Raw genomic sequence first — 23040 nt, forward strand, 5'->3', positions numbered from 1 at the left:
TGGTTGTATGAACAAACAAAAAGAGCCTGAGCAGATACACTCAGCTGGGTTAAGAGCAGCATGATGTGCCTTATGCGTGTTTTAAAATGAGCTTGAACTGGGAATGCCGGATTTTCAGTTTTTTATTTCCAACAAATGGTGAATTAGTAATATTATGACAGAGGGAAATTTGAGTTTTTATCTTCCCCCCAAAATGGTTGGGAGGGTCATGGAGAACAGTGGCTTTGCTCCCACAGTTACAGTACCTGGAGTACTTGGCATCTCTTGGATTTATGACTGGTCATGTTCCATACACCTTTCCTACCTGTGTGGCTTTGGGCAAGTTATTTAGTCTCTCTGTATCTCTTTCCTCATTTGTAAAATGAGAATAGTGGTAGAGCATACCTGAGAGGGTTATTGTGAGGATCAAACCAGTCAGTGTGTGTAAAGCCCTTGAAACAGTGCTGAGCACACAGCAAGCTGTGTATGTGCTGACCGCCACCTCTGTGTTCTCATCGCCATCAGAAGTGTGCTTCCCGCATGGAACGCTCCTATGTCAAGTGGTAACCAGAGATGAAGACTGACTAAAATTGTAAAACTTCTGTGATTTCTGTGATGCATATATTTGGATTCTTTCTTTTCGTAATAGCTTTAATGAGATATAATTCACAGGCTATAAATTCGACACTTTAAATGGTACAGTTTTTAATGGGTTTTAGAATAGTTACAGAGTTGTGCAGCCGTCTCCGCCATCTAATTTTCGAATACTTAATCACTCCCCAAATAATTTTAGAGTATTTTCATCATCCACATACCCTTTACCTATCAGTATCTGCCCATTCTTCTCTCCTCCCAGCCCCTGGCAACCACTAATCTCAGTCTGTCTTCGTATATTTGTCTATTCTATTTCATATACATGGAATCACATAATATGTGGGTTTTGTGTACAGCTTTTTTAACGTAGCCTAATGTTTTCCAGGTTCATCAAGTTCAACCATGTGATAGTACCTCATTCTCTTTTGTGAGTGAATGATATCCATTGTGAGGGTAATAGCACATTGTTTTTTCATTCATTATCACAGTATTTTGATGCAGGTAGGATGTTACCATTTTATGGACTATTACGAATGCTGCTGCTGTGATTTTCATGGACAGGTTTTACATGGATGTTTGTTTTGTTCCTCTTGGGTACATACCAAGGAGTGTAATTGCTGGGTCATATGGTAATTCACGTTTAACATTTTGAGGAATTAAAAACTGTTTTCCAGAGTACCCGCACCATTTCACAATCCCACCAGCAGCATATGAGGGTTCCAATTTCTCTGTATCTGCACCAACATTTGTTATATTCTTTTTTATTTTAGTCATCCTAGTGGGTATGAAGTGGTAGGTATCTCAGTGTGGTTTTGATTTGCATTTTCCTGATAGCTAGTGATTTTGAGCGTCCTTTTATGTGCTTATTGGCCATTTGGATATCTTCTTTAGAGAAATGTGTGTTCAAATCCTGTTGTCATTTTGTCTTTGAGTTTTAAGAATTCTTTATATGTTCTTTATGAAGAAATCTCTTTATCAAATATATGATTTCCATAAATCTTCCCCAATTCTTTGGGGTTTTTTAACCCCACTTTCTTGGGGTTGTCTTTTGAAGCACAAAAGTTTTAAATTTTGATGAAGTCCAATTGATTACTTGTACTTCTGGGGTTGAATCTAATAAGCCTCCGTCTAATCCAAGGTGAGAAAAATTAACTCCTATGTTTTCGTCTAAGATTTGTATCATTTTCGCTCTTACAATCTACGATCCATTTTGGGTTAATTTATATGATGTGAGGTAGGGGCCCAGAGTCTTTCTTTTGAATTTAAATATCCAGTTTTCCCAGCACTTTTTAGTGGAAAAAAAGATTCTTCTTCATTAAATTATCTTGGCAACCTTGTCAAAAATGAACTGACCATAAATGTAAGGGCATATTTCTGGACTCTAAGATCTATTCTATTGATCTGTGTGTCTGTCCTTATGTCAGTACCACACCACATTGATTACCGTGGTTTATTAGTGAATTTTGAAATTGGGACATGTTAGTCCTCCAACTTTGTCCTTCAATATTATTTTGGCTATTCCTGGTTCTTTGCATTTCTGTATGCATTTTAAGACCAGCTTGTCGATTTCTTTTAAAAAGGCAGCTGAGATTTTGATAGGGATTGCATTCAGTCGGTATGTATCTATTTGGGAAGTATGGCTATCTTAATATTAAGTCTTATGGTCCATGAACATAGGCTATGGACTGTCTTCCCATTTATTTAAATTGTCTTTAATTACTTTCAGTGATGGTGTGTTTGTAGTTTTCATTATACAAATCTTGTACTTTTTTGTTAAATGTATTCATAAGCATTTTATTCTTTTTGATAATGGATTGTTTTCTTAATTTTATTTTCAGATTTTTTCATTGCCTTTTTTGTTTTTATTGTGGTAAAATATATATAAGAAAAATTTACCACTTTAATCATTTTTAAGTGTACAGTTCACTTGCATTAAGTATTCTCAATGTTGTGTAACTAGCACCACTATCTATTTTGAGATCTTTTTCATCATTTCAAATTCTTTACTCATTAAGCAACAAGTGCATAAACTCCACATTTCCCCTCCCCGCCAGCTCATAGTAACCTCTCTGAATTTGCCTGTTCCAGGTACCTCATATTAGTAGAATCATACAGTATTTTCCTTTGTGTCTTCTTATTTCACTTAGCATGTGGTTCATCCATGTTGTAGCATGTAACAGAATTACATTTATCTTTATGGTTAAATAATACTCAATTATATGTATATACCACATTTTGTTTATACATTTATCTGTTGATGGAAACCAGATTGTTTCTCTCTTTTGGCTCTTGTGAGTAATGCTGCTGTGAATACTGCTGTAAGTTATCTGTTCAGGTCCCTGCTTTCAGTTCTTTTGGATATATAGTTAGTTAGGAGTGGAATTGCTGGATTATATGGTAAGTCTATGTTTTAACTGCTGGAGGAATAGCCAAACTGTTTCCATAGCAGTTGACCATTTTATATTCCTACCAGCAGTGCATGAAGGTTCCAGATTCTCCATATTCTCACCAATATTTGTTATTTTTCATTTTTTAAAATAATCCTAACAACCTTTTTAGTGGTGGAACACCTGATCCTTCAAACAGATAGTTTAATTGAAAAAAAAAAAAGGAAAGTTGTGAATTTCCTCCATTCATTTTTCCCTTTTAATTGTAATTTCCATAATTTGCTGTAGTTGAGGATGAACCAATGAAAACTGATTTTAGAAGAGGAATGTTGAAAACATGATATATATATATATATATCTCTCAACACTTTCACTATCTTTTCTATCTTTACTATCAAAGACAATGGAAACCACTGTTAGAACTCTACCAGAGAAAGGTGAGGAGGTCTGCGGATATTTCTTGAACCCTTCTTTAATGTCATCAGAATGTTCACCTACAAACTTGAAAAAGAAAACAGAAGACATGAGCGACCTCCCTTCTGAGAGCCAAAGACCCATCCCGCTCGCTGTGGCCGATGCACTAGAGCACATCATGGACCAGCTCAACGTTTTAACACAGGTGCGCTGGCATGCTTTGTGTCGGGGGGTGTGCTGTGCAAAATAATCCTGGTTACAGCAGGCTGCAGAACTCACAGAGCAGGGGAAACTGTCTTAGCACAGCAAGCTCAAAGGTGGCAATCAGTATTGCTCTGGCAAGACCTCGTGGAGGCGACTGTGAAGAACTGTGATTGTACTGCACGTTATGAATGTATTTGATTATGGGCACTAATGTTCTGCCCTAAGTATTTTTGATGTGGTTTATTCAGATTATTAGGACATTGTCAGAGAAATACATAGGGCCATAAGAAAAATCTATTGGGATGAATCATTTCAGTTAGAGTGAAACAGTGGCAGTGTTTGTAGTCCTTCACTTTGAAGATATTCTCACTGCCCAACATCTAACTTCCAGAGCTTCTTACAGAGATGCTGTGTTCTTTAGGAAGTGATGGTTTTTACATCCCATTTTGGACTTACCTAGTCCTGATGCCAGTTTGCCTTTGCAGAGAGAACATCAGGGTCTTCCAGTTCTTGGTCAGGAGATACAGGTGTCATTTAATGGAAGCTCTATATTAAAATGGAAACATCAAAGGCAGTCCTTCCAGCTCTGCTGAGTCAGTGTTTCCTCTGAAGAAGTCATTCTGTTCACCAAAGAGGAACAGTAAGATACTGATACTTGTCAGAGCAGACGCTGTCCCAAGTTTTACAGAAAGGCTATAATGTAAATGCAAGCTGTCAATTACTCTTCCAGAGTAAATACTTCAAGTTAAAATAGCTCTTGCATAGAAATTATCTAATTCTAATTCTTGTTCTCAGCCCTGGCTGTGCATTATAATCACCCAGGCAGTTAAGATGTCCAGTTCTTATCTCCAGAGAATTCAAGGTCCTGGCATTGGTCTTTTAATACTCTGTTTTGGGTTCAGAGCCAGTAATTAAAATTTTTACCCTTTAGATAACATCTCAGGGCCTTTGGCATTAAGGGCCACATATGTGGATGTGGGTCCTGACAGACTGTGGGAACGAGCCATGTGAGACCCTGGAGTCAACATAAGATTTGTTCAGTGAAAATCATAGTAAAATCACCAGTTTCCACGTTGCAGTGTGGCGCTGGAGGTGACTTCGTACGTATCACACTTCTTTCCTTCAAAGGCAGTTTTTCTCTCCGCGCCAGCTCTGACGTCCTCACTGCACTGTCCCAGTGGAGGCTTCTCCCAAACCAGTCTTCCTAGTTTGTCCTCTTCCAGCTCCATGGCCCATTTCACCTTTTCACCTGACTCAAGGGTAAATGAATTACTATAAACTTTATTGAACTGTTATTTTTTAATGTTGAAAAACTGGGGGGGGGTTGTTTTTTACGTATGAAAATAGTTAAAAGCAGGCAAAACACACTGCAAAATGGGAACAGTGTGAATCACGGGCAAGTAGCAAGTAAAATTAACATGTTCTAACTCACTTTAATTACAGATGACTGAACATCTAACTCAGCTGCAGTGTTTATAACTGTACTGAATTATAATTAGAGATAAAGTGAAATTCCATTTAAGATAGTAGCAGTGTTAAAGGTGTTCTAGCAGCAGCTTCAGCATGTGGAACTGCGATAATGTATATAAAGTATCGGGCAATATGCTTGGCACCCACTAGGCACTCAAGAAGTGGTGGAAAGTATGACCAGCATCGCTATTAATTTCAATGAGTTATTACCAATATAATAAGGAATACGAAAGCAAAAGCTATTAGATTAAAAAAATCATTAAGACTGATTACCTTCAGCAGCTGATGGGGAATCAATTCATTATCTTGAAACTTGTTGACTAAAGTAAGTCTTCATCCTGCCTTTCCTGTATGAACCCTACTACCAGGTAACCAAATAATGTATGAGGGAGGTGTCTTACTTATAAGTTATCCCAACTAGAATATCAGTGGCAATCTCCGGGATCGATAGGTCTAGGCACTGAGTAGTTACTCACATCACAAAAAAACAATCAAACATTGTGCCATCTGATAAAGCAATATACTTACCAAGGGATCCAGCCTGAGTCTCAAACCTCTGAATCCAGCTTCCAACTTACAGAGGCTAGAAGAACAGACTAAGCTGCATCTGGTGTACCATAATCCTTAAAGTCCAGACTAGTAGACTCTGTACAGGTCAAATGGCCTGAACCTGTCAACAAATTAGAAAATAGAGGGAGAGGGTGGGGATCTGTAGAGTAAAAGACTATAAATGACATATCAGATCTTAAAAATGGGTAAGACAAAGCTATAGCATCTAAGGGTGCACACTTAACCATAAAGACATGCAGAAAAGGGATGACTACAGCAGGCAGGACCGTGGCCGTCATGTCTAGTTCTTGACCTGCGTGCTGGTCATAAGAGTGTTTTTCTTGTGATAATTCATTAAGTGACACATTTTTTGCACAACTTCCCAAATCTATTTTATAGTAAAAAGTTTTTTTGAAAAAGATTGAAGATGCAGTAGTCAATATCACAAAAATTAGATTTCCCAAATTTAAAAGAAGTCATTCATATACGTGTGTCAAGTAGTCACATACTTACTTAGGAGCCAAGGGCGTTAGGATAGCTGAGGTTCATCAAGTCCCACGTGCCAGGCATTTGCGTAAGCAGTTTACATGCTGTATTTCAGTCTTCCTGGCACCTCTGTGAGGTGCTGTTGTCGTCTTCTGGGTGCAGAAATGGGTGCCAATCATATTTTCAAAGTAAACTAGGTATCTAGTCTGGGATAATTAACATAGGTATGGTCCATCGTGGACTGACTGACAGGATGGCCAGTGATGCCGTTTAAGTAGCACCTGGGCCAGGTATGTGGCATTCCCTCCCCACCGCACCCCCGCACCCCCGGTCACGTGCAGCCTCTTCCCTGGCGTTGATGCTCTAGGTCAGACGTGAGAATTGTCTTCAGAGTCTTGATCGTTTATTCCTTTTTCCTCAAATGCATCAGTGTTTTTCCTTTTCCTGCTCAACAGCACCTCGCCCCGTGTAGGCCGAGGAAGGAGGGCAGGTTCTGGGGCTCACGACTGAGCCAACCTCCTAGCAAAAGGGTGGGCATTCCAGTTCTGAAACAGGTTCTCCTATGCAGAGATCGCCGTCCTCATCCTCACCACCAGGCACCAGGCATTGATCACTATGTCCTCCTTTTTGCAGACTGTTTCCATCTTGGAGCAGCGACTGACTCTGACAGAGGATAAGCTGAATGACTGCCTTGAAAATCAGCAAAAGCTTTTCAATGCCATCCAGAAAAGTTGAGAAGAAAAGTACGAGCAGGGGCATGAGAAATGAACACATGTGCGCACACGCAGGAAGGTAGTGCGAGATGCTTCATGCAACACAACCATGTGCTAAACGTCATGGCAATATCTAGCCATGATATTTGATTTCAGATACTTTGATTTCAGTATCAAAGGACGAAAGGCAGAAAAGGCATAATAAAGGCCTAAACACACAAGTCAATGTCGAGGACTAATTCAAACCATTACTATTTATGATTGCAGTAATAAAGTGATAAATATTCAAATGGCTCTATATTTTCCCCCATATTATTTTCAATGTCAGTTTCCTGGTACAAAGGTAACCAAATCTCTGGATTTTGTTGTTATTTCAAATTGACCATGTTCAGGCAATTCCTTAAAACAACTAGTGTATTTCTTTAATAAACAATACCCTTGGGGTTCTGAAATAATTCATTTGCCTCTAAAACAGCATTTTATATGCAGAGAATGAGTTCATGATCTGACTTGCATTTCTTTCAGTTTAAAAAAAATTACTCTTTCTTACCTGTGCCTTAAAAAGACGATCTCATGATACTCCCAAACCACAAAATTTCCACAGCAAGAATACACTTACCTTAATTAGCAGCAGCATATGGGACATAGGCAGTGGGTTTTGATATAATTTACTGTATACATCATTTATCTTTTGACCAACCTGAAAGGAAACCAAGAGTTAGAAATATGTGAAGTGCACCCATCTTCTTCTTTTGTAGATGAATGCACTGAATGGTCTGGGTTGAATCCAAACCTGTGATCCCAGTTTACAAAGACCAAGCATGATTTCAGAATCCCCAAAGCCCAGAACAATGCAACAGCAGTATTTAACGACATACATACGTGTATGTTCACGTGCTTCAGAAGTGGACAGGGCGGTTTTGGTAGCTGAATAGAAGTACTTTAAAAAAAAATTTCCATCGTTATCTTCCTTTTTTTTTTAATTGTGATTTGAAACAAAATGAAAATGAGCTGAACATTCTAAAAGATCTTGGTTACAAATTAAGAATTTTGTTATAAAGAGATTAAATTGAAGAAAAATGAATTTAGTTTGCATTTCTGTTAACCTGTATCAAGAACAGAGAAGGTGGGAGAAAGCTGTCCACATTAATGATGCCTGAAGGCATATCATGGGGAATTTACTGTCTATGTTTTGGAAAAGAAACCGTGAAGTCTTGTTTATATACGAGTATATATTTAGAAATCTTTCTCAAAGCAGTTTTCAGTTGTATTTATGAGGTGGTTTTGTTTATCATCTCGTGTTTTTCAAGTGCCTTTTATATGATACTAAGTGTGAACTTCTAGACAGTTTCAAGAGTTTATAAAGACCAAGTGGCATTGTATTTTATAACCTCATTGAGAAGACTATGAAATGTCATACTGATTTGTTTACTCTTTTTATATGCTTCAAACAATAAAGGCATTTTACCTTTAAAGAAAGTTGTTTCTTTTTAAACGATTAAAATTTGGAAATACTAAGCTTACCATCTGGGTCACTCAACTTTAAAACATTCATAACAATCTCCTGGAGAACTTGTCAAAACAGTTTCCTGGGCCCTATCCCTGGGGCTTGTGACTCACCAGGTCTGGTGGCGCCCAGGAATTTGCACCATTACCAAGCTCACAGGAGGTCTGATGCCCCTGGCCTCGGGCCCACACTTCAGAAACCCCTGACTAGCTCTAGCCACTTCCTGCAACACAGTGTGACCACACGCTTTCCCAGTCACAGACCTTCGTAAGTGATAGAAAAACAGCAACGACATAAGTTTAAATGCTTAGACAGTTTTTCAAAAGGGTTATTTTAGAATCCCCCCAACACACACCTTGTTTTTAAGCTTTGGAGGATTCGTCATCAGAGTCCAGCCTCTCATCTGTCCTAGCTTGTGTGTTTACAGCTCCACCCGGAAGATGTGGAAGGCAGTTTCTGAACATGTCCCAAACCAAACTCTGCTGTGCCCCGCCCCCCAACCACCACCCACCAGTCACCCTACCCAGGCCGTCCCACCTCCATGAGTGGCAACTCTCCTTCGAGGCATTCAGACCTGAAGCCCTCAGTCATCCTTGATTCCTCTGTCTCACACTCCACGGTCCATCGCTTCAGCAAATCTTATGAGAATGTCTGGCTTACCTGGTTATTCCTCACACCTCCACCAGCCACCGGGGCCCAAGCCACCATCGTCCCTTACCTGGATGACTGCAGTGACACCCTTGCACAGCAGGTCAGAGTGGTTCTTGAAAAGCCTGAACTAGAACATGTGGCTCTTCAGCTCAGAAGCTTTCAGGGCTCCCCATCTTACTTGGGCTAAAAGCCCCAGACTGGACAGTAGTGACGTGCTCCTCTCCCTCCCGGGTCACCCTTACTCACCGCCCTCTGGCCACAGTGGCCTCTTTGCTTCCCTGAAGAAGCAAAACAGCTCCCACCTGAGGGCATCCGTACTTGCCATTTCCTCTGCCTGGAACTCTGTCCCCAGGGATCCCTCATAACATTCCAGCCCTGCTCACATGTTGCCTTTCCCAAGGTGCTCTTCCTAACCACCCTTACGAAATGGTGCCCTCCATCCACTCCCTGCGTATCTTTGGTACGACACAGACTGCAACACAGTTCCATTCGACCTCTTCCACTGTGAGCTGACCTTCTCAAAAAGCCAGCTCTGTCATTAGACTCCCCACCTAGCACAGTGCCTCATTCATAGGAGGAGCTCAGCAGATAGGTGTGAACTGAAAAAAAAATGCACAACCTAAAATCTGAGAATAATGTTTCATTCAGCAGACTTACTGAGGACTTAAGCCCACAAACTTTCAGCTCTGAGGGACTGTTTCTGAAGAGGTAAGACAGGAGCCAGGATACATAGGAGTTTTTGAAAGAAAAACAAAAACAGGTTGTCAGAACATCAAAAGATTACTGTTAAAGAAAACCAGACATCGAGTTAATGAATCTAGCACTCTTCTATGTATGGGAAGATGCAAGAGTCTGAGCTTATTAAAATCATTCCTTTGATGTGCACCTCATCTAGGGCCAGTATCCTCTTTTTTTCCATCCTGAATCTCCTCGGGGTACTGTCGGGGGCCTCTGCAGTGGCTTCTGGCTTGATGGCCACAACATCCTTTGTTTACTGAAATAGCAGGCAGCATTCTTGATCTATGCCACTTCCTCTTGGTCATAAATTCAACCAACATTTGGAGGCATTTCATGACCAAATGTGTCCCACAGCACTAGGAAGGCTCATTCCTAGATCAGGTGAAGATTCTGTTGACAGGCCACTCACTGTGCCGATTCTTTTTGATTAGGCCCTACTGATAATCTAAAGTTCTCCAGATCGACTGTCTTACCAGTCAGTTACGATCCAGGAAATGTTTTCCTTTGTTGCTTCTTCCCATATTTAGGGTTGCACGATTACTATTATTTTGTGTAGTTATATATATGATCAGTTGCCTCAAGACTTTTAGCCAGCATTAATTTTGTCAGAGGCCTGGTTACACACTGGGTAATGCGATAGACAATCTTACAAAATAGACAGGATTTAAGTAACAGAGCTAGTAGCGTTAAGTCATAGTACAGAGGAGAGACACAAGGCATAAATAATTTGAAAACAACAACAAATTGAAACAATGACCAGTATAACGGGTTATAATCTGATCACAATAAACCATCAAGTCCACAGGAGAGCCAGCCAGAGAAGCCAGATTCTGGAAGGATCAGGGAGAGAGGAAAAGATAAATGTTTCATCTTCATTTATAAAGGCATACTTCATCAATTTGTTGTAGGTCATAATTAAGAGAAAAGGTTTTCTGGAAAACAAAGATTAACAGCCAACATATTTCAGGAAAAAAAAAGTCATAAAATTATCACATTTATCACTTCATTCAGACCCATGGAATTAATTCCTATTGATCTGGATGAAGTCATCAGATTTTTTTCATTAGAGTTTTGTCATTTCTAACCTAGGTCAGTGGTGTGATACGAGCTATCAAACTTAAAATGTCAAAAAGTCCTTTTTATGAATCTTCATGAAGATCTTCATTTCATAAAAGCATCAGAGTAAAACCATGATCGTTTGTAAATACCAAAAGACTTCAAGTGGCACAGAGATCTGATGACAATGCCACTGACAAGAAACTTCGATATTTCTGTGTCATACAACATTTTAAGATAATAACCAGAATTATGACTGATAACATACTAGGACATATCAGAGTTTTAGGAATTCCATATAAATTTTGGAATATCTATATTAATGACATTTACCCGTACCATATAATCGAACATTTATCTTCAATCGCTTGACAACACTTCAAGTACTTGAACAAGTGAAATAAACCTCACTAGTTTAATATTCCTCTGAGATGCCTCAGGGTTCCTTTGAAGCATCCCAGAGTTAGCTGAAGGTCAAAAGAACTTCAGTTAGAATTTGATATTTGGAAGTTTGTCGAAAATATCAAAAAGGTTTCAAAACACTTAGTCAGATAGGATCATAGGTCATTGTGAAACAATACTTATTCACTTAAAGTGACAAAAGACTTCAAAAGCAAATACAGATCACTTAAATGTAAAGAAAGAATCAAAAGCAGTATTCCAAGAAAACTTTGTTCTCTTAACAGAGAAGGAACTGAATCCCGTCCTGCACCAGTTTATTTTTAATAACAAAATCAATTTACCTGATTAAATTTCATCTAATCCAAGCCTGACCGTGCACAAAACTCCTTTATCGGGGGCTCCCTTTCCATAAACCTTTCTGTATCCATATTAGTTTGCCCCTTATTTTTCAACTCAGAAACAACCAACTAGGACCAAAAAAAAAAAAAAAAATCACTCTTTCTGCTTAAAAAATATCTATTTCCATTCCTCATACCTTCTTTTGCTGAAAACACACATCCTATTTTCCTTGCATATTGAAATGTCTCCTCTGTTATTTTGAGTAGCTTTAATTACAAATTATAATCTTAACTCTTAAAAACCTTAATCATCTCTAGTGAAAACCAACAAGCAACAAGTGATTATAAACTGTTTGTTCCAGCATTTCCTGATTGGAATAACCATTGAGAAACTTACAACATGTCATAGCATACTTTTCCTTCCTCATTTTGGTATGTGTCTAATAAACCCAAACATCTTTAGTTTCCCTCTTGTAAGGCAACAAAGGTAGATGAATTCAGACCTGTTTAGCAATTAGTGTTCCAGTATTTTATCTTATTTGAAATGAAATGGACATACAGTGAAGTCCCTTCATTTAACTCAGCAAAACTCAAGTTACCAAAAGTCTGGAGAAACTATTTTAGATAACATACCTAAAAGTAATCATTCCTAACGCGTTCACCTGAAAACCCATCATTTACTTTTATAAAACATGAAAATATACCCACTTCCTTTCTTGTTGACAAACTGCAACAGGAATAACATGAACTTACTGACCTTCAGTAAACCACAAGCTTAAGCTAGCTTTAATGCCAGATATTAACTTAATGTTGAATATTTCTTAGAGCACATGAACTTGAAATTCATCCTGGCCAGTTTCTTTTATATTTAAAAATATTTAATTTGTAAGTGTTTACTTCTAAGTCAATTAAAAGAGATCTTTTATAAATGTAATTTTGACTATTTTCTGGAGGTAGAGTCATATGTATAATATACACATAGACATATAAATAGACACAACTAGAGATCCCATAACTTCACTTTAACACTTAGATACGAATCAGGTACACAATATAAACTTGTCAGCTTATAAATAACTGTTGGAATAAATTACATTTATTTGCTCAAATGACTAAGGCTTTAACTCTTTGTGGAAAAGACAACAATTTCATCTGGCCTTTATGGAAAACTTTAAGGAAGCTAGGAATTAGATTTTAGGTGAGGGAGTTTCTCCACCTGAGTTTTGAGTTTAAAAGGGCCACCTCCCCCCCCTTCCCCCCCCCCCCCGCTCTATTTCAGATTCCAATTGAACTAATTAGGCTCAGTCTCAGGTCATTGTGGGCTATATTTAGATTTCTGATTTGTAGAGATTTGCAAGACAAAGATAGTTGCTTTTAATTCATCAAAGAACTGGTCTGCTGCCTAAATGATAATTAAAAGATTGATTTGCCCAACTACATTTTCTTTATTTTTTATATCAGTGAGAAGATTTCCAATTAAACTGAAATTCAAGAGTTCCACGTTCTAGAGCTTCAGGGGTTTTTTTGTTAATTTTGTTGTTGTTGTTTATTGATTGTTGTTGTTGGGGGGGTAATTAGGTTTATTTCTTTTTTTTTTAGAAGGAGGTACAGGGGATTGAACCCAGGACCTCATGCATGCTAAGCAGGCACTCTATTAATTGAGCTATACCCCCCTCTCTAGAATTTCAGGGTTTAAGTCACCAAGCCTTCAAAGCTTACACAAGACATCCAACAAAGGCCCTCTTTCTGAGTGCACAGGTTAGACCCAGGGCAAAGGTTCTATTATTTGTTTTTTATTAGCTCTGAATATTAGCTTCCAGTTTTTAATTTATATTGTACAGGCTCAGGTAACCCTATTAGTTTCCTTTAGTATGTTTAATTATTGTTTCCTGAGGAGCAGATCCAAATGTCCCGTCTTATAATACTGTTAGGGAGTTTAGATAGAAATGAACACGGGGCAGGGGGAGAGGAAAGGGAAAGGCACCATCCAGAACACAAGGAACCTGAGCTGTCAATTAACCAGGGCGCAGGGAACCTGAGTTGTCAATCAATCAATCAATCAATCACAAAACCAGGATAAAAAACAGGAAAAATGAGGGAATGGCGCCATTTTTCCTCTCCTGGATTGGCCCGCTCCCAATCCTCAGGAGTGGACTATCTTTCACTGTTTTTTTTAATTCACTAATAAAAATCTTGCTTATATCACACTTTTTGAAAAATTATTTTTATTTTCAGGTGACTAAGAACTGAGGTAATAATTCTTATTTCCCCTTTCCTGGTAACACTGGTTTCGGTGTCATGACTCGGACTGCGTGCTTCAACCTAATCTTTCCTCCTCCATCTCCCTCTCGCTCCCCGAGGCCAGCGGAGCACAGGCTCCTGGGGCCGGGCTGTGGAGGCTGGAGCGAGGACAGGGCGCGGGGCTCCCAGCGGTGCTGGGCCGGCCAAGCAGCGAGCGGCCCGTCTGGGGCCGCGCGCCGCCCCCCCCCCCCCCCCGCCCGCCGCGGGGCTCCAGGGGCAGCTAACCGGGCTTACTCCAGAACCGCGGTAAACGCGTCACTTCCGGCCCTTACGCTGGACTGGCCTATAGAGAAGACCGCTGACCGCCTGAAAACAATGCTCAAAGGAGAAGCTACGAAACGAGGAGAGGAGAAGATGGCATGTGAGGTAGACAGCTGACTCAAGACTGGGGACCAGGCCTGTGTACCGATTACTTTATCACTCACAACTTTACATACTGGTCTCTATCCTTGGCTGGGGGTCCTTGCTTCTGCTTTCTGACCTCTGCTATCGAGTTCTCTGAAAAACACCCTCCGTCAATCTCTGACTCTCTTTGTCCCACTGGTCACTGCAAAGTCCTATGGCTCCGACAGGGGTGCCCCCCTCTGGGCTATAACTTACTCACTCTCCGACCTAAAAGAGAACTCCCAGTTTCCCAGTGCGGCTGGGCCTCGCCCCTGGTGCCACTGTTTCAACCTGTGGTGCCCTGGGAACTCTCATAACCGTATTATTACTCTTATTCACTGGCCAGCAAGTATTTGGCCACGGCTTTCGTACATGGCTTGAGTAACACTGTCCCTGGTGGCCTTTTCTAGAAAACCACCGTGGACAGTAACCATGGGCTGCAATGTCTCTGACTCCTTTCTGGCTTCATGTCCCTCCGGGGACACTTGCTCAGGCAAGAAAACATCTCTGCCTTAGAAAACTGAGCTGCTGGAGTTCTAGCTCAAGTTCTCTTCTGCTGCCTTCCCCATGCAAGAGCTTCCATAGGGACCCTCTACCCCTAACTCCCTCCTCAATTTTTGTCCCGTTTCTCTGGCTGTCCCAGTTGAGCAGCTCTTCTGCTCCTGGATCACTGACCACCCGCATGGTTAAAACTGACTATTTCCTCGGACTGCGGAGACTCTCAGCTCATGGTAAGACTGTGGCCGCTTTCCCCACCCAGAGAGGAGGCCGGGATGCTGGGTCCTCCTCCTGTGGGGACCAGTGACCCTGGGACGCCAGGCTTTCTTCGGTCCATGGCTTCAGGGTACTCTTGGCTACAGGCAGAAGACTGAGACATCAGACTATAGCCTGTGGGCTTCACCTCAGGATGCTGAGCTCTGAAGCCCCCCCTTCCCCCAGTATCCTGCCCTTTAGGTGGAAAGCCAACAGTTGATCCCTGCTGTGACTCCCCTGGGTTACATCTTAGCCAAAAGCATGGCCCATAAATAGGAGCATAAATTCAAGCACCTTGCTCCAGCTTAATCTCTTCTACAATGCACAAGGCAAATGTCTAAAATACCATATATCCAGATCTTTTATTTGCTGAGGGACAGCAGTGATCTCCTAAAGAAATGCGATGGTTGGCCATGGTTACTATCAGCAACCTGCTGTCCCCAACACCTCCTTGGGAGGGGGGTCTCCCTTAAACGTACATCCTCCCCTGCTCTCCCTACCATATACCTCTCATTGAAAGGATAAATTTCTCACCCAATCTGCCCCCGATATTAGACAAAAACTCCAAAAGGCAATTCAGGAACCCAGAGTAACTCTTGATAAATGCTAACCGTTGCTGCCACAGGTTTTTTTTTTTTTTTAAATTGAGATCAGGTACAAGAGGCCAAGGCTCAGGAGAAGGAAAGAAGGAAAGAGGCCAGGCCTGCCCAGATGAGCAGCCACCGTCCCTAAGTCCTCGGCCCCCAGCAGCACGAGACAAGCCTGACGATCAACAAAACATCTGCCGCTGACCTGGTCGTGGGCCAACAAATGCCCCTGTAAGGACAAACCTCCAAGATCTGCCTGCTTTTGGTGTAACAAGCAAGGTCACTGGGTGGCCCTCTGTCCCTCGAGCCAAATGGCCCGTCGGGGAGAACCGGCCTGCGACCTGCAGATGGTTGTCTGGGACTAAAGAAGCCCCCTGCAGTCAGCCCCAATGCAAGAGATCTCCATCCCTGGGCTGCAGCCGCGGAGACAAATGGATGCAGCAGGTGGGACAATAACTTTCCTTTTGGATACTGGGGCCACTTACTCTGTCCTAACTTCCTTCTCCAGACCCTTTTCCTCTAGACCCTACAACACACCTATCCTTCTTGTCATTAAGAAGGATGGGGCCTACAGACTAGTCCAAAATTTAAAAATCATAAACAAGGCTGTAGTGCCTCTTCATCCCGTGGTTCCAAACCCTGACGTGTTACTGCAGACATACCTCCCAGAGCCCAGTGGTGCCCCACCTTAGACCTAAGCATGCTTTCTCCTGTGTACCCCTTAGTCCCCAGTCCCAGTACTTATTAGCCTTTCAGTGGGACTCACCCAGTGGGTGTCAGCGCCAGCTAACCTGATACCACAGGGGTTTAGACAGTCCTCTTTGGGCAAGCTTTGGCCCAAGATTTATAGGACTTACAGCTTTAAAAGGGGCTAAAGTATGTTAATAATCTGCTTATTTGTTTCGCTACCTGAAAACAGGCCACTCAGCATAACAATCCAAACTCTTAACTTCTTGGCTGAGCAAAAATATAAGGATTCCAGGTCTAAGGCCAAAATGGTCAAAGAAGAGGTAACTTATCTAGGAGTTGTTCTGACTCCTGGAAACCATAGCCTTTCCCCTGAACGAATTCAGGGAATCTTATAACTCCCTAATCGCACTATTTGAAAACAGCTCAGGGCATTTCTCGGACTAACCGGTTACTGTGGGCTTTGGATCCCTAACTATGGGTCCATAGCTCAACCTCTGTATGACAGTTTAAAGGGTAAGGATGACTCAGTACCCCTCTAGTGGGGTCCTTCCCAACAGGAAGCAATGGAAGAATTAAAAAAAATCTAGTAAGATCCCCGACCTTGGGGCTTCCAGATCCCACAAGGCCCTTCCAGTTATATTTTATGAAAGGAGAAAGAGCCTTGGGGGTCCTCACCCAACGGCTGGGTCCTACCCAACAGCCTATGGGATACCTCTCCACATGGTAGATCCCACTGCTCCAGGCTGGCCTTCCTGCCTAAGAGTGTTGGGAGCCCTCTCCACTCTCCTGGAGGAAGCTTCTAACCTAACTGTGGGGGCCACTATACAAGCATAGGCTAACCACCAAGTTTCTGATCTTTTAAAAGGCAAGGGACATTTCTGGGTCTCAGATACTTGGTTTCTTAAATATCAGGCATTATTATTGGCAAACCCAGATGCGCTGTCTCTGTCTGTGGGACACTCAATCCTGCTACACTATTACCACCACCAGACGAGTCTCTTCCCTTCTACCTATGTCATGAGACTATGCATTTCTCTAGGAGCTAGAATAGATCTCACTGACCAATCCCTGAAAAACCATGATGAGATCTGGCTCACTGATGGGAGCCACATATTCTTGTGAACCTCTTAGCGATCTGCGACTGCTTCTCAAGGGACACTATGAGTCAAACTTCAAACGGCTATACAACAAGGTTATCAACCAGCCAAGACAGCTTTTATACAAGCCCCTCGATGGACACCGACCCTTCACTCACCACCTGCCCAGTGACAGCCAGCTAGTCTGGGACCCCATCATCACCCCAGATCAGAAGGAAGTAGCTAGAGTGGTTGTCACCCTCTACGTCCCAAAGATTTGGGGTCCTATGACTAGAGCAAGGAATGTTAGGTAGTTTAGGTAAAAATGAGCACTGGGCAAGGGGGGAGGAAGGGAACAATCTAGAGCACAAGGAACATGAGCTGTCAGTCAACCAGAGCACACAGAACCTGAGTTGTCAATCAATCAATCAATCAATCACAAAACCAGGATATAAAAACAGGAACAACGAGGGAACGGCGTCATTTTTCCTCTCTTGGATTGGCAGCTCCCAATTCTCGGGAGTAGACTATCTTTCACTGTTTTTTTTTTTTTTTTTTTACTTGACTAATAAAAATCTTGCTTATATCACGCTTTTTGTCTCTTGTCAAAAATTCTTTTTTTTCGGGTGACTAAGGACGGAGGTGATTCTTATTTCCCTTTTTCCGGTAACAATACCAAGCCAGGAAAGCATTCCCAGTGAGACATATGTCCATCAAATAATGCAATTAGGCAGAAGAGACGTAACCATCTCATATAAAGCCTGTTTAAATATACCAATTTTTATAAACTTTCATCTCAGTTCTATCAACTTTCGTACCTTTAGCTTTAGTTTCTGTTAGGATCCAATCAACAAGCCTTGGTCTTACAAGGAGCCCTAAAAGGCGCTTTGCTCCCTGATCATTTTATTTATTTTTATTTTTTGTGTGTGTGTGTGTGTATATATATATATATTTATTTATTGAAGTATAGTCAGTTTAGTGTTGTGTCAATTTCTGGTGTACAGCACAATCATACATGAACATACATATATTTGTTTTCATATTCTTTTTAAAATTTATTGTTTGTTGTATATGTTTTTTTTTATTGAAGTATTATCTACTTCTAAATAAAAGGCTCTGGGGTCCTTAGTGAGGGGTTGAGCCAAGGGACTCAAGCCCTTTTGTCTATCTTTCAACTTGATTAATTGTTGGTCAGGTATCTCAGGGTAATTTTCTTCCAGTCTTTTATTTATATACATTTATATTTATATATATTTTAACTGAGGTAAATAGAGCAAACTTGTTTGGAGCCCTTTAATGCTGGGGACCAAAAGGGGGTCCCTTTGGCACATCCAACCTTAGGTAATGTTGTTTCAAATCTTTGTCTTAATCCCATTAACATCCATTTTATCTCGTGTCTTAATAACCATCTAAAGATTTTTTATCTGTTTGGGACAAACCCTGTTAAAATTTCCACCTTGTTGGGAAGAAGTCTCTAGACTGTCCTTCCGTTTTTTCTTCCCTCCCTTTTAATCAATCTAATTAAAATTAATTATCCGAATGTTTCCATTAGCATCTGCAAGACCCATTGAGGGGAAGCAGAGACCACAAATAAGGCTTCCCAAACTGTATTTCTGTTTGTTTTAAATTAAGGGAATTCTTAGGTTAACCGTTCTATATATTTTTCCTATACTTTTTTGCACCTTTTAATGTGTTTTTCCCCCCATAGGTACCAATCAAACAGCTGTTTATAATGAGAGCTGTCTAAAAATTTACCAATTTAGAAGTTTCTCCTATTTAAAGGATCCATCATCTGGCCATTGAAGAGGTATCGTAATAGTGTCTCAAGACAGTAAGATGCAAGAGGCGTTCCCATAAGAAGAATGCTGCCTAAACAACACCCAGGAAGTTTACTCCCCAAAATCGTCTGAGGCCTTCGTTTTACAGGCAGATGCAATGAAGGTTAAAACGACAAAAGCCCCTACGAGCTGGCACAGACCAAAAACTGCTCCGAATCCCAGTCCATTCGACTGGCTGCCAAGTACTGAAGATCAAAATCCTGAAACGATGTTTTATCAGGCTGGCTTTCTCTAACTTGACTGCATACGCAGTAAAAAAGCCCCATCTTAGTCATTTTCAGGGTGATACTTTCTTTAATTCCCCATTACGTAAATACTTGTAAGTACAAGTTTCGTACGTACAGAAGTCTGGCTGGGGTATTAGTTGGAGGCTGACAACCTGTCGTTCCTTTATCTTTCATTTTGAAAGCTTTGCTCCCCATCCCGAGGTGGGTCTGTCGAGATAAAATCGCTGGTGATGACTGTGTGCTGGGCTATTGTGCTGTTTGTGAGCTTAAGTCTAATTTTTACTAAAGAGTCGTGTCTGCTCTTCAATGTCCTGGTTTCTCCCTCTGTAGCCTAAAACCACCATGGGTGCTCGGGTCTAGAGGTGGCCACTGAGTATGCATGGCCCTGGCTGAGCAAGTTTTAATTACAGTCAGGTTTCCCTACAGGGCAGCTGCACAGTATGAGGACGTGCCTCCACCACTCCCACAAGCTTCTCAGTTGCCTGAAAGTCACTGCTGGCCAGAAAGAGAAGCCCCTTCTTCAGAGCTGAAAGCTCTCATGAGGTATCTTCACGTTTATTTCTACAAGCTACTAAAGTAGCCAATTCAAGGGGGAAAAAACCACAGGCCAGACTCCCACCTAATTACTCAGTCCAGTCCTACACAGTGTCTTTCAGCAGAGCAAAGTCTTCCCAGTCTTTCAACTGAGAATAAAACCACTGTGTCTACCCTGAGCAAAAATCTTCCCAGTGTCTTTCAACTGAGGATAACTGAGGTACTTCTCCTTAAAACCAAGTTTCAAGGATAATCTACTCCAGAGAAGAGTGTAAAACCACCAAATAAAACTTAGGATCATCAGCCAGTAATGAGAGATCCGAGAATCAAGGGAGACTCACCCAAATTCATCTGGACTCTGAAGAGTAGGACGGGGACCAGAGGCCCCTGCTGGTACCAGATTTCAGATCCTCGTAGAGTTCAGGTGAAGGAGAGAAGTCTGCTCTGGGTCCCTTAGTTGGTCACCAAAACTGTCGACTGAAAAAAAAAAAATGCAAAACCTGAAAGTTGAGAATTATGTTTTATTCAATGGACTTACTGAGGACTTAAGCCCAGGATATAAACTCTCAGATAGCTCTGAGGGGTTGCTTCCGAAGAGGTAAGGCAGGAGCCGTGATATACGGGAATTTTTGAAAAGAAAAAAGAAAAACAAACAAACAAACAGGTAGTCAGAACATCAAAAGATTACTGTTAAAGAAAACCAGACATCAAGTTAATGAACTCTGCACTTTTCTATGTACAGGAAGATGCATATGCGTATATATGCATGGGAAGAAGTCTGGGCTTATTGAAATTCCGTTGATGTGCACCTTAAATAGGGCCGGTATCTGTTTTCTCCATCCCAGGTTCCATTCTGGGTGTGTCGCTGGGGTGGGCTGCAGAGGCAGATGGCTTGGTGGCGGTGGGTAACCTGTTTTAACTCCACGCTGAATTCCCCTCTGGGTGCACCGTCGGGTGGGTGGGTGCGGTGGCTGATGACTCAACAGCCACAACATCCTTTGTTTACTGAAATAGCAGGTGACATTCTATGTCCACATAGGTATTGACTAAATGAGAATTTTTATTTATTCAAGTGTTCTTAAAACATTGTTTTCCAATTCTCTTACAGCCAAAAGCAGTTAAAACTGGGCTGAGTGGACTGGAAGAAACAATGTACAAAAACTGAGATGCTTGATACTTGGTGCTCAGCGGGCACGGCTCTCACCTATTATCTGCAGCACAGTGCTTGAAGCCTGGAAGACCTGCGTGAAAATTCTGGCTTTGCTTTTTCTTTAGGAAAGGTACTTAAAAGCTTAGTTCCCTTAATTGTAAAAGGTGAACATAATGTGAATTTGTTTATAAAATTACCACAGTAGCTGTCACAGAGTTAAGTGCTCAACAGCTGTTTTGCTATTTATCGTTTTGTTTCCCTGAGCTGCATTTCCAAACAGGATTAACTGTAATTGTGGAAAAGATACAGGGACCAATGTTAAGTGGCAACAAATGAAAATGTGAGATTTAATCCAAAGTTAATATTTCATTTTTAAATTTCAACGGAAAGTATAACAGAAACTTGCCTTCCAATCGTGAAAACTTCACGATTCGGGCCAAAAGTTGGCCACTGAGTAACCCCAGAGGAACTCAGCCTGAGAATACAAATGCCATAATTACCTGAAATAAAAGGCAGGGCGAAAACAGGAAGTGGGAGAAAGGTCTGGAATGTGACCCAAGTGTCATTAAGACAAAGGCTTCCCTGGAACTGACACTATCCTGGCCTTTCACTATTTGCTTACTGCCTTTTAGGTAAAAGACAAGGCAGTCCAGAGCCTCATTATCACTTCATTCATGAGTGCAGCAAACTTGGAGTCCGTTGTTTCCGAGATGGTTTCTATGCGTTTAAGAGGTGTTAGACTGCATCCCACAGGCCTGCAAGCTCTGTAGTTGTCCAGCCTCAAGACTGAAGAAAGAACCCGGAGTCAGCAGGGACGTCAGTGGTTTATTGGCCAGGGAATCTTACACATCCAAACCAAGAGGTCCGGGAGTGACACCCCACCGTGTACGGCAGACAGGACACGGGTAGCCATCTTTGCTACCGGCGGGAGGAGGCGGCTCCCATCAGCTTCCAGGGAAACCAGCAGCTGGGGCACGTCTCTCAGCCCCTCAGGTTAATGAGCACCACGAGCGCAGCCGTTTCCCTTTAATAAACGAGCAGGTGGAGCCGTTCTGGTCTAAGGATTAGATCGATCACAAGCTGGGGCCGGGGCAAGCATGTTCACGTGAGGGGGCTGTAGGTTAGGCAGGGATGTACAAAGAGTAAGACAGCAGCCACCTCGAATGGCCTGAGCACACACTCCGCCCCGCACACCCTGTACGACTCTTGCCACCTTGGCCTGCCCCTCCCCCACGGGGTCAGGGATGAACAGGCACACAGCAACCAAGTGCCACAAACGCAATCAGACAACAGCAGTTAAGGGGTATCAAGAGTCCAAAAGGTGGGCAAACTTTGGAGCCGGGCGCTTATCAGGTCAATTTCTCATGGACTGAAGCCAGAGGAGGATGACAACAGCATCTCGCTGCAGGCCCAGCAATCAAACTCATTCTGCAGCGAGGCCACCGCTGTTGCCCAGTTGGTGAACAGACCCCTCCCGCTCAGACTAGGGGTGACACGTAAGGTGTCAGACAGGCACAGTACCGGGAAGATCACGGCCATTAAGCAAACTACCAGCAGTAACAGGGTTCTGCACTAATACCGCCCCTGCCTGGGGTTCATCCTGGCCTGCAGGACCGTCCTGCCTGTCCTCCCTTAGTCCCCACAGCTGGTGCCAAATACTGGAGAGGCCCAGAACAACAGAGCCCAAGGTTAACACAGCGGTGCCTTTCTCTACCCTTACGGGTCCGGATTAACTACTTTAGCAGTCTTAGGTGGGGCTGGGTACCTAAGACGTGGAACCTACAAGTTCCCCATGGGGCGGCAAACCCAAACCACCGGGGACTTACCTGCCAGTCCCAGGGCCACTTTACAACATGTTTCCCTGAGGGTAGAGCCTGTGGCAAGGGCAAACATGGTCATTGTCCTGACCAATAGCTGGCAACTGTCCTTCAGGGGTCAACAGTTAAACTCAGATTGTTTTGACTAGTTGCCTCTGGGTTAACCTGGCAAAGACACTGGGACCACTGTGCCTG

The 23040-nt window shown here is 42.1% G+C and overlaps 1 protein-coding gene and 1 long non-coding RNA gene across 12 annotated transcripts in view; one reads left to right on the top strand and one right to left on the bottom strand.

Annotated features, from left to right (window-relative positions):
• The window catches only part of POC1B (POC1 centriolar protein B), an 84821-nt gene extending 77804 nt beyond the window's left edge, over positions 1 to 7017 (top strand). For 6 of the 7 annotated variants that reach the window (XM_072973259.1, XM_031683283.2, XM_072973258.1 and 3 more), the window contains 2 exons: positions 3361 to 3579; positions 6717 to 7017. In XM_072973259.1, coding sequence (XP_072829360.1) covers positions 3361 to 3579; positions 6717 to 6818 — 321 coding nt within the window. In that variant the 3' untranslated portion in view covers positions 6819 to 7017. Of the gene's footprint in view, positions 1 to 3360; positions 3580 to 6716 lie in introns of those variants that run through there. The other variant, XM_072973256.1, reaches the window with a different exon arrangement.
• Positions 660 to 23040, bottom strand: part of LOC140700217 (uncharacterized) — a 73635-nt gene continuing 51254 nt past the window's right edge. The window contains exons 6-12 of one of the 5 annotated variants that reach the window (XR_012078545.1): positions 20220 to 20355; positions 7416 to 7496; positions 6111 to 6746; positions 5577 to 5718; positions 4641 to 4831; positions 4035 to 4198; positions 660 to 3461 (exon numbers count right to left, since the gene is read on the bottom strand). This is a non-coding gene — a long non-coding RNA (uncharacterized lncRNA). Of the gene's footprint in view, positions 3462 to 4034; positions 4199 to 4640; positions 4832 to 5576; positions 5719 to 6110; positions 7497 to 20219; positions 20356 to 23040 lie in introns of all 5 variants that reach the window. The other 4 variants (XR_012078546.1, XR_012078548.1, XR_012078547.1 and 1 more) reach the window with 4 other exon arrangements.

The sequence above is a fragment of the Vicugna pacos genome, chromosome 12 (genome assembly GCF_048564905.1).
Source record: "Vicugna pacos chromosome 12, VicPac4, whole genome shotgun sequence".
In the NCBI taxonomy this organism is placed as follows: domain Eukaryota; kingdom Metazoa; phylum Chordata; class Mammalia; order Artiodactyla; family Camelidae; genus Vicugna; species Vicugna pacos.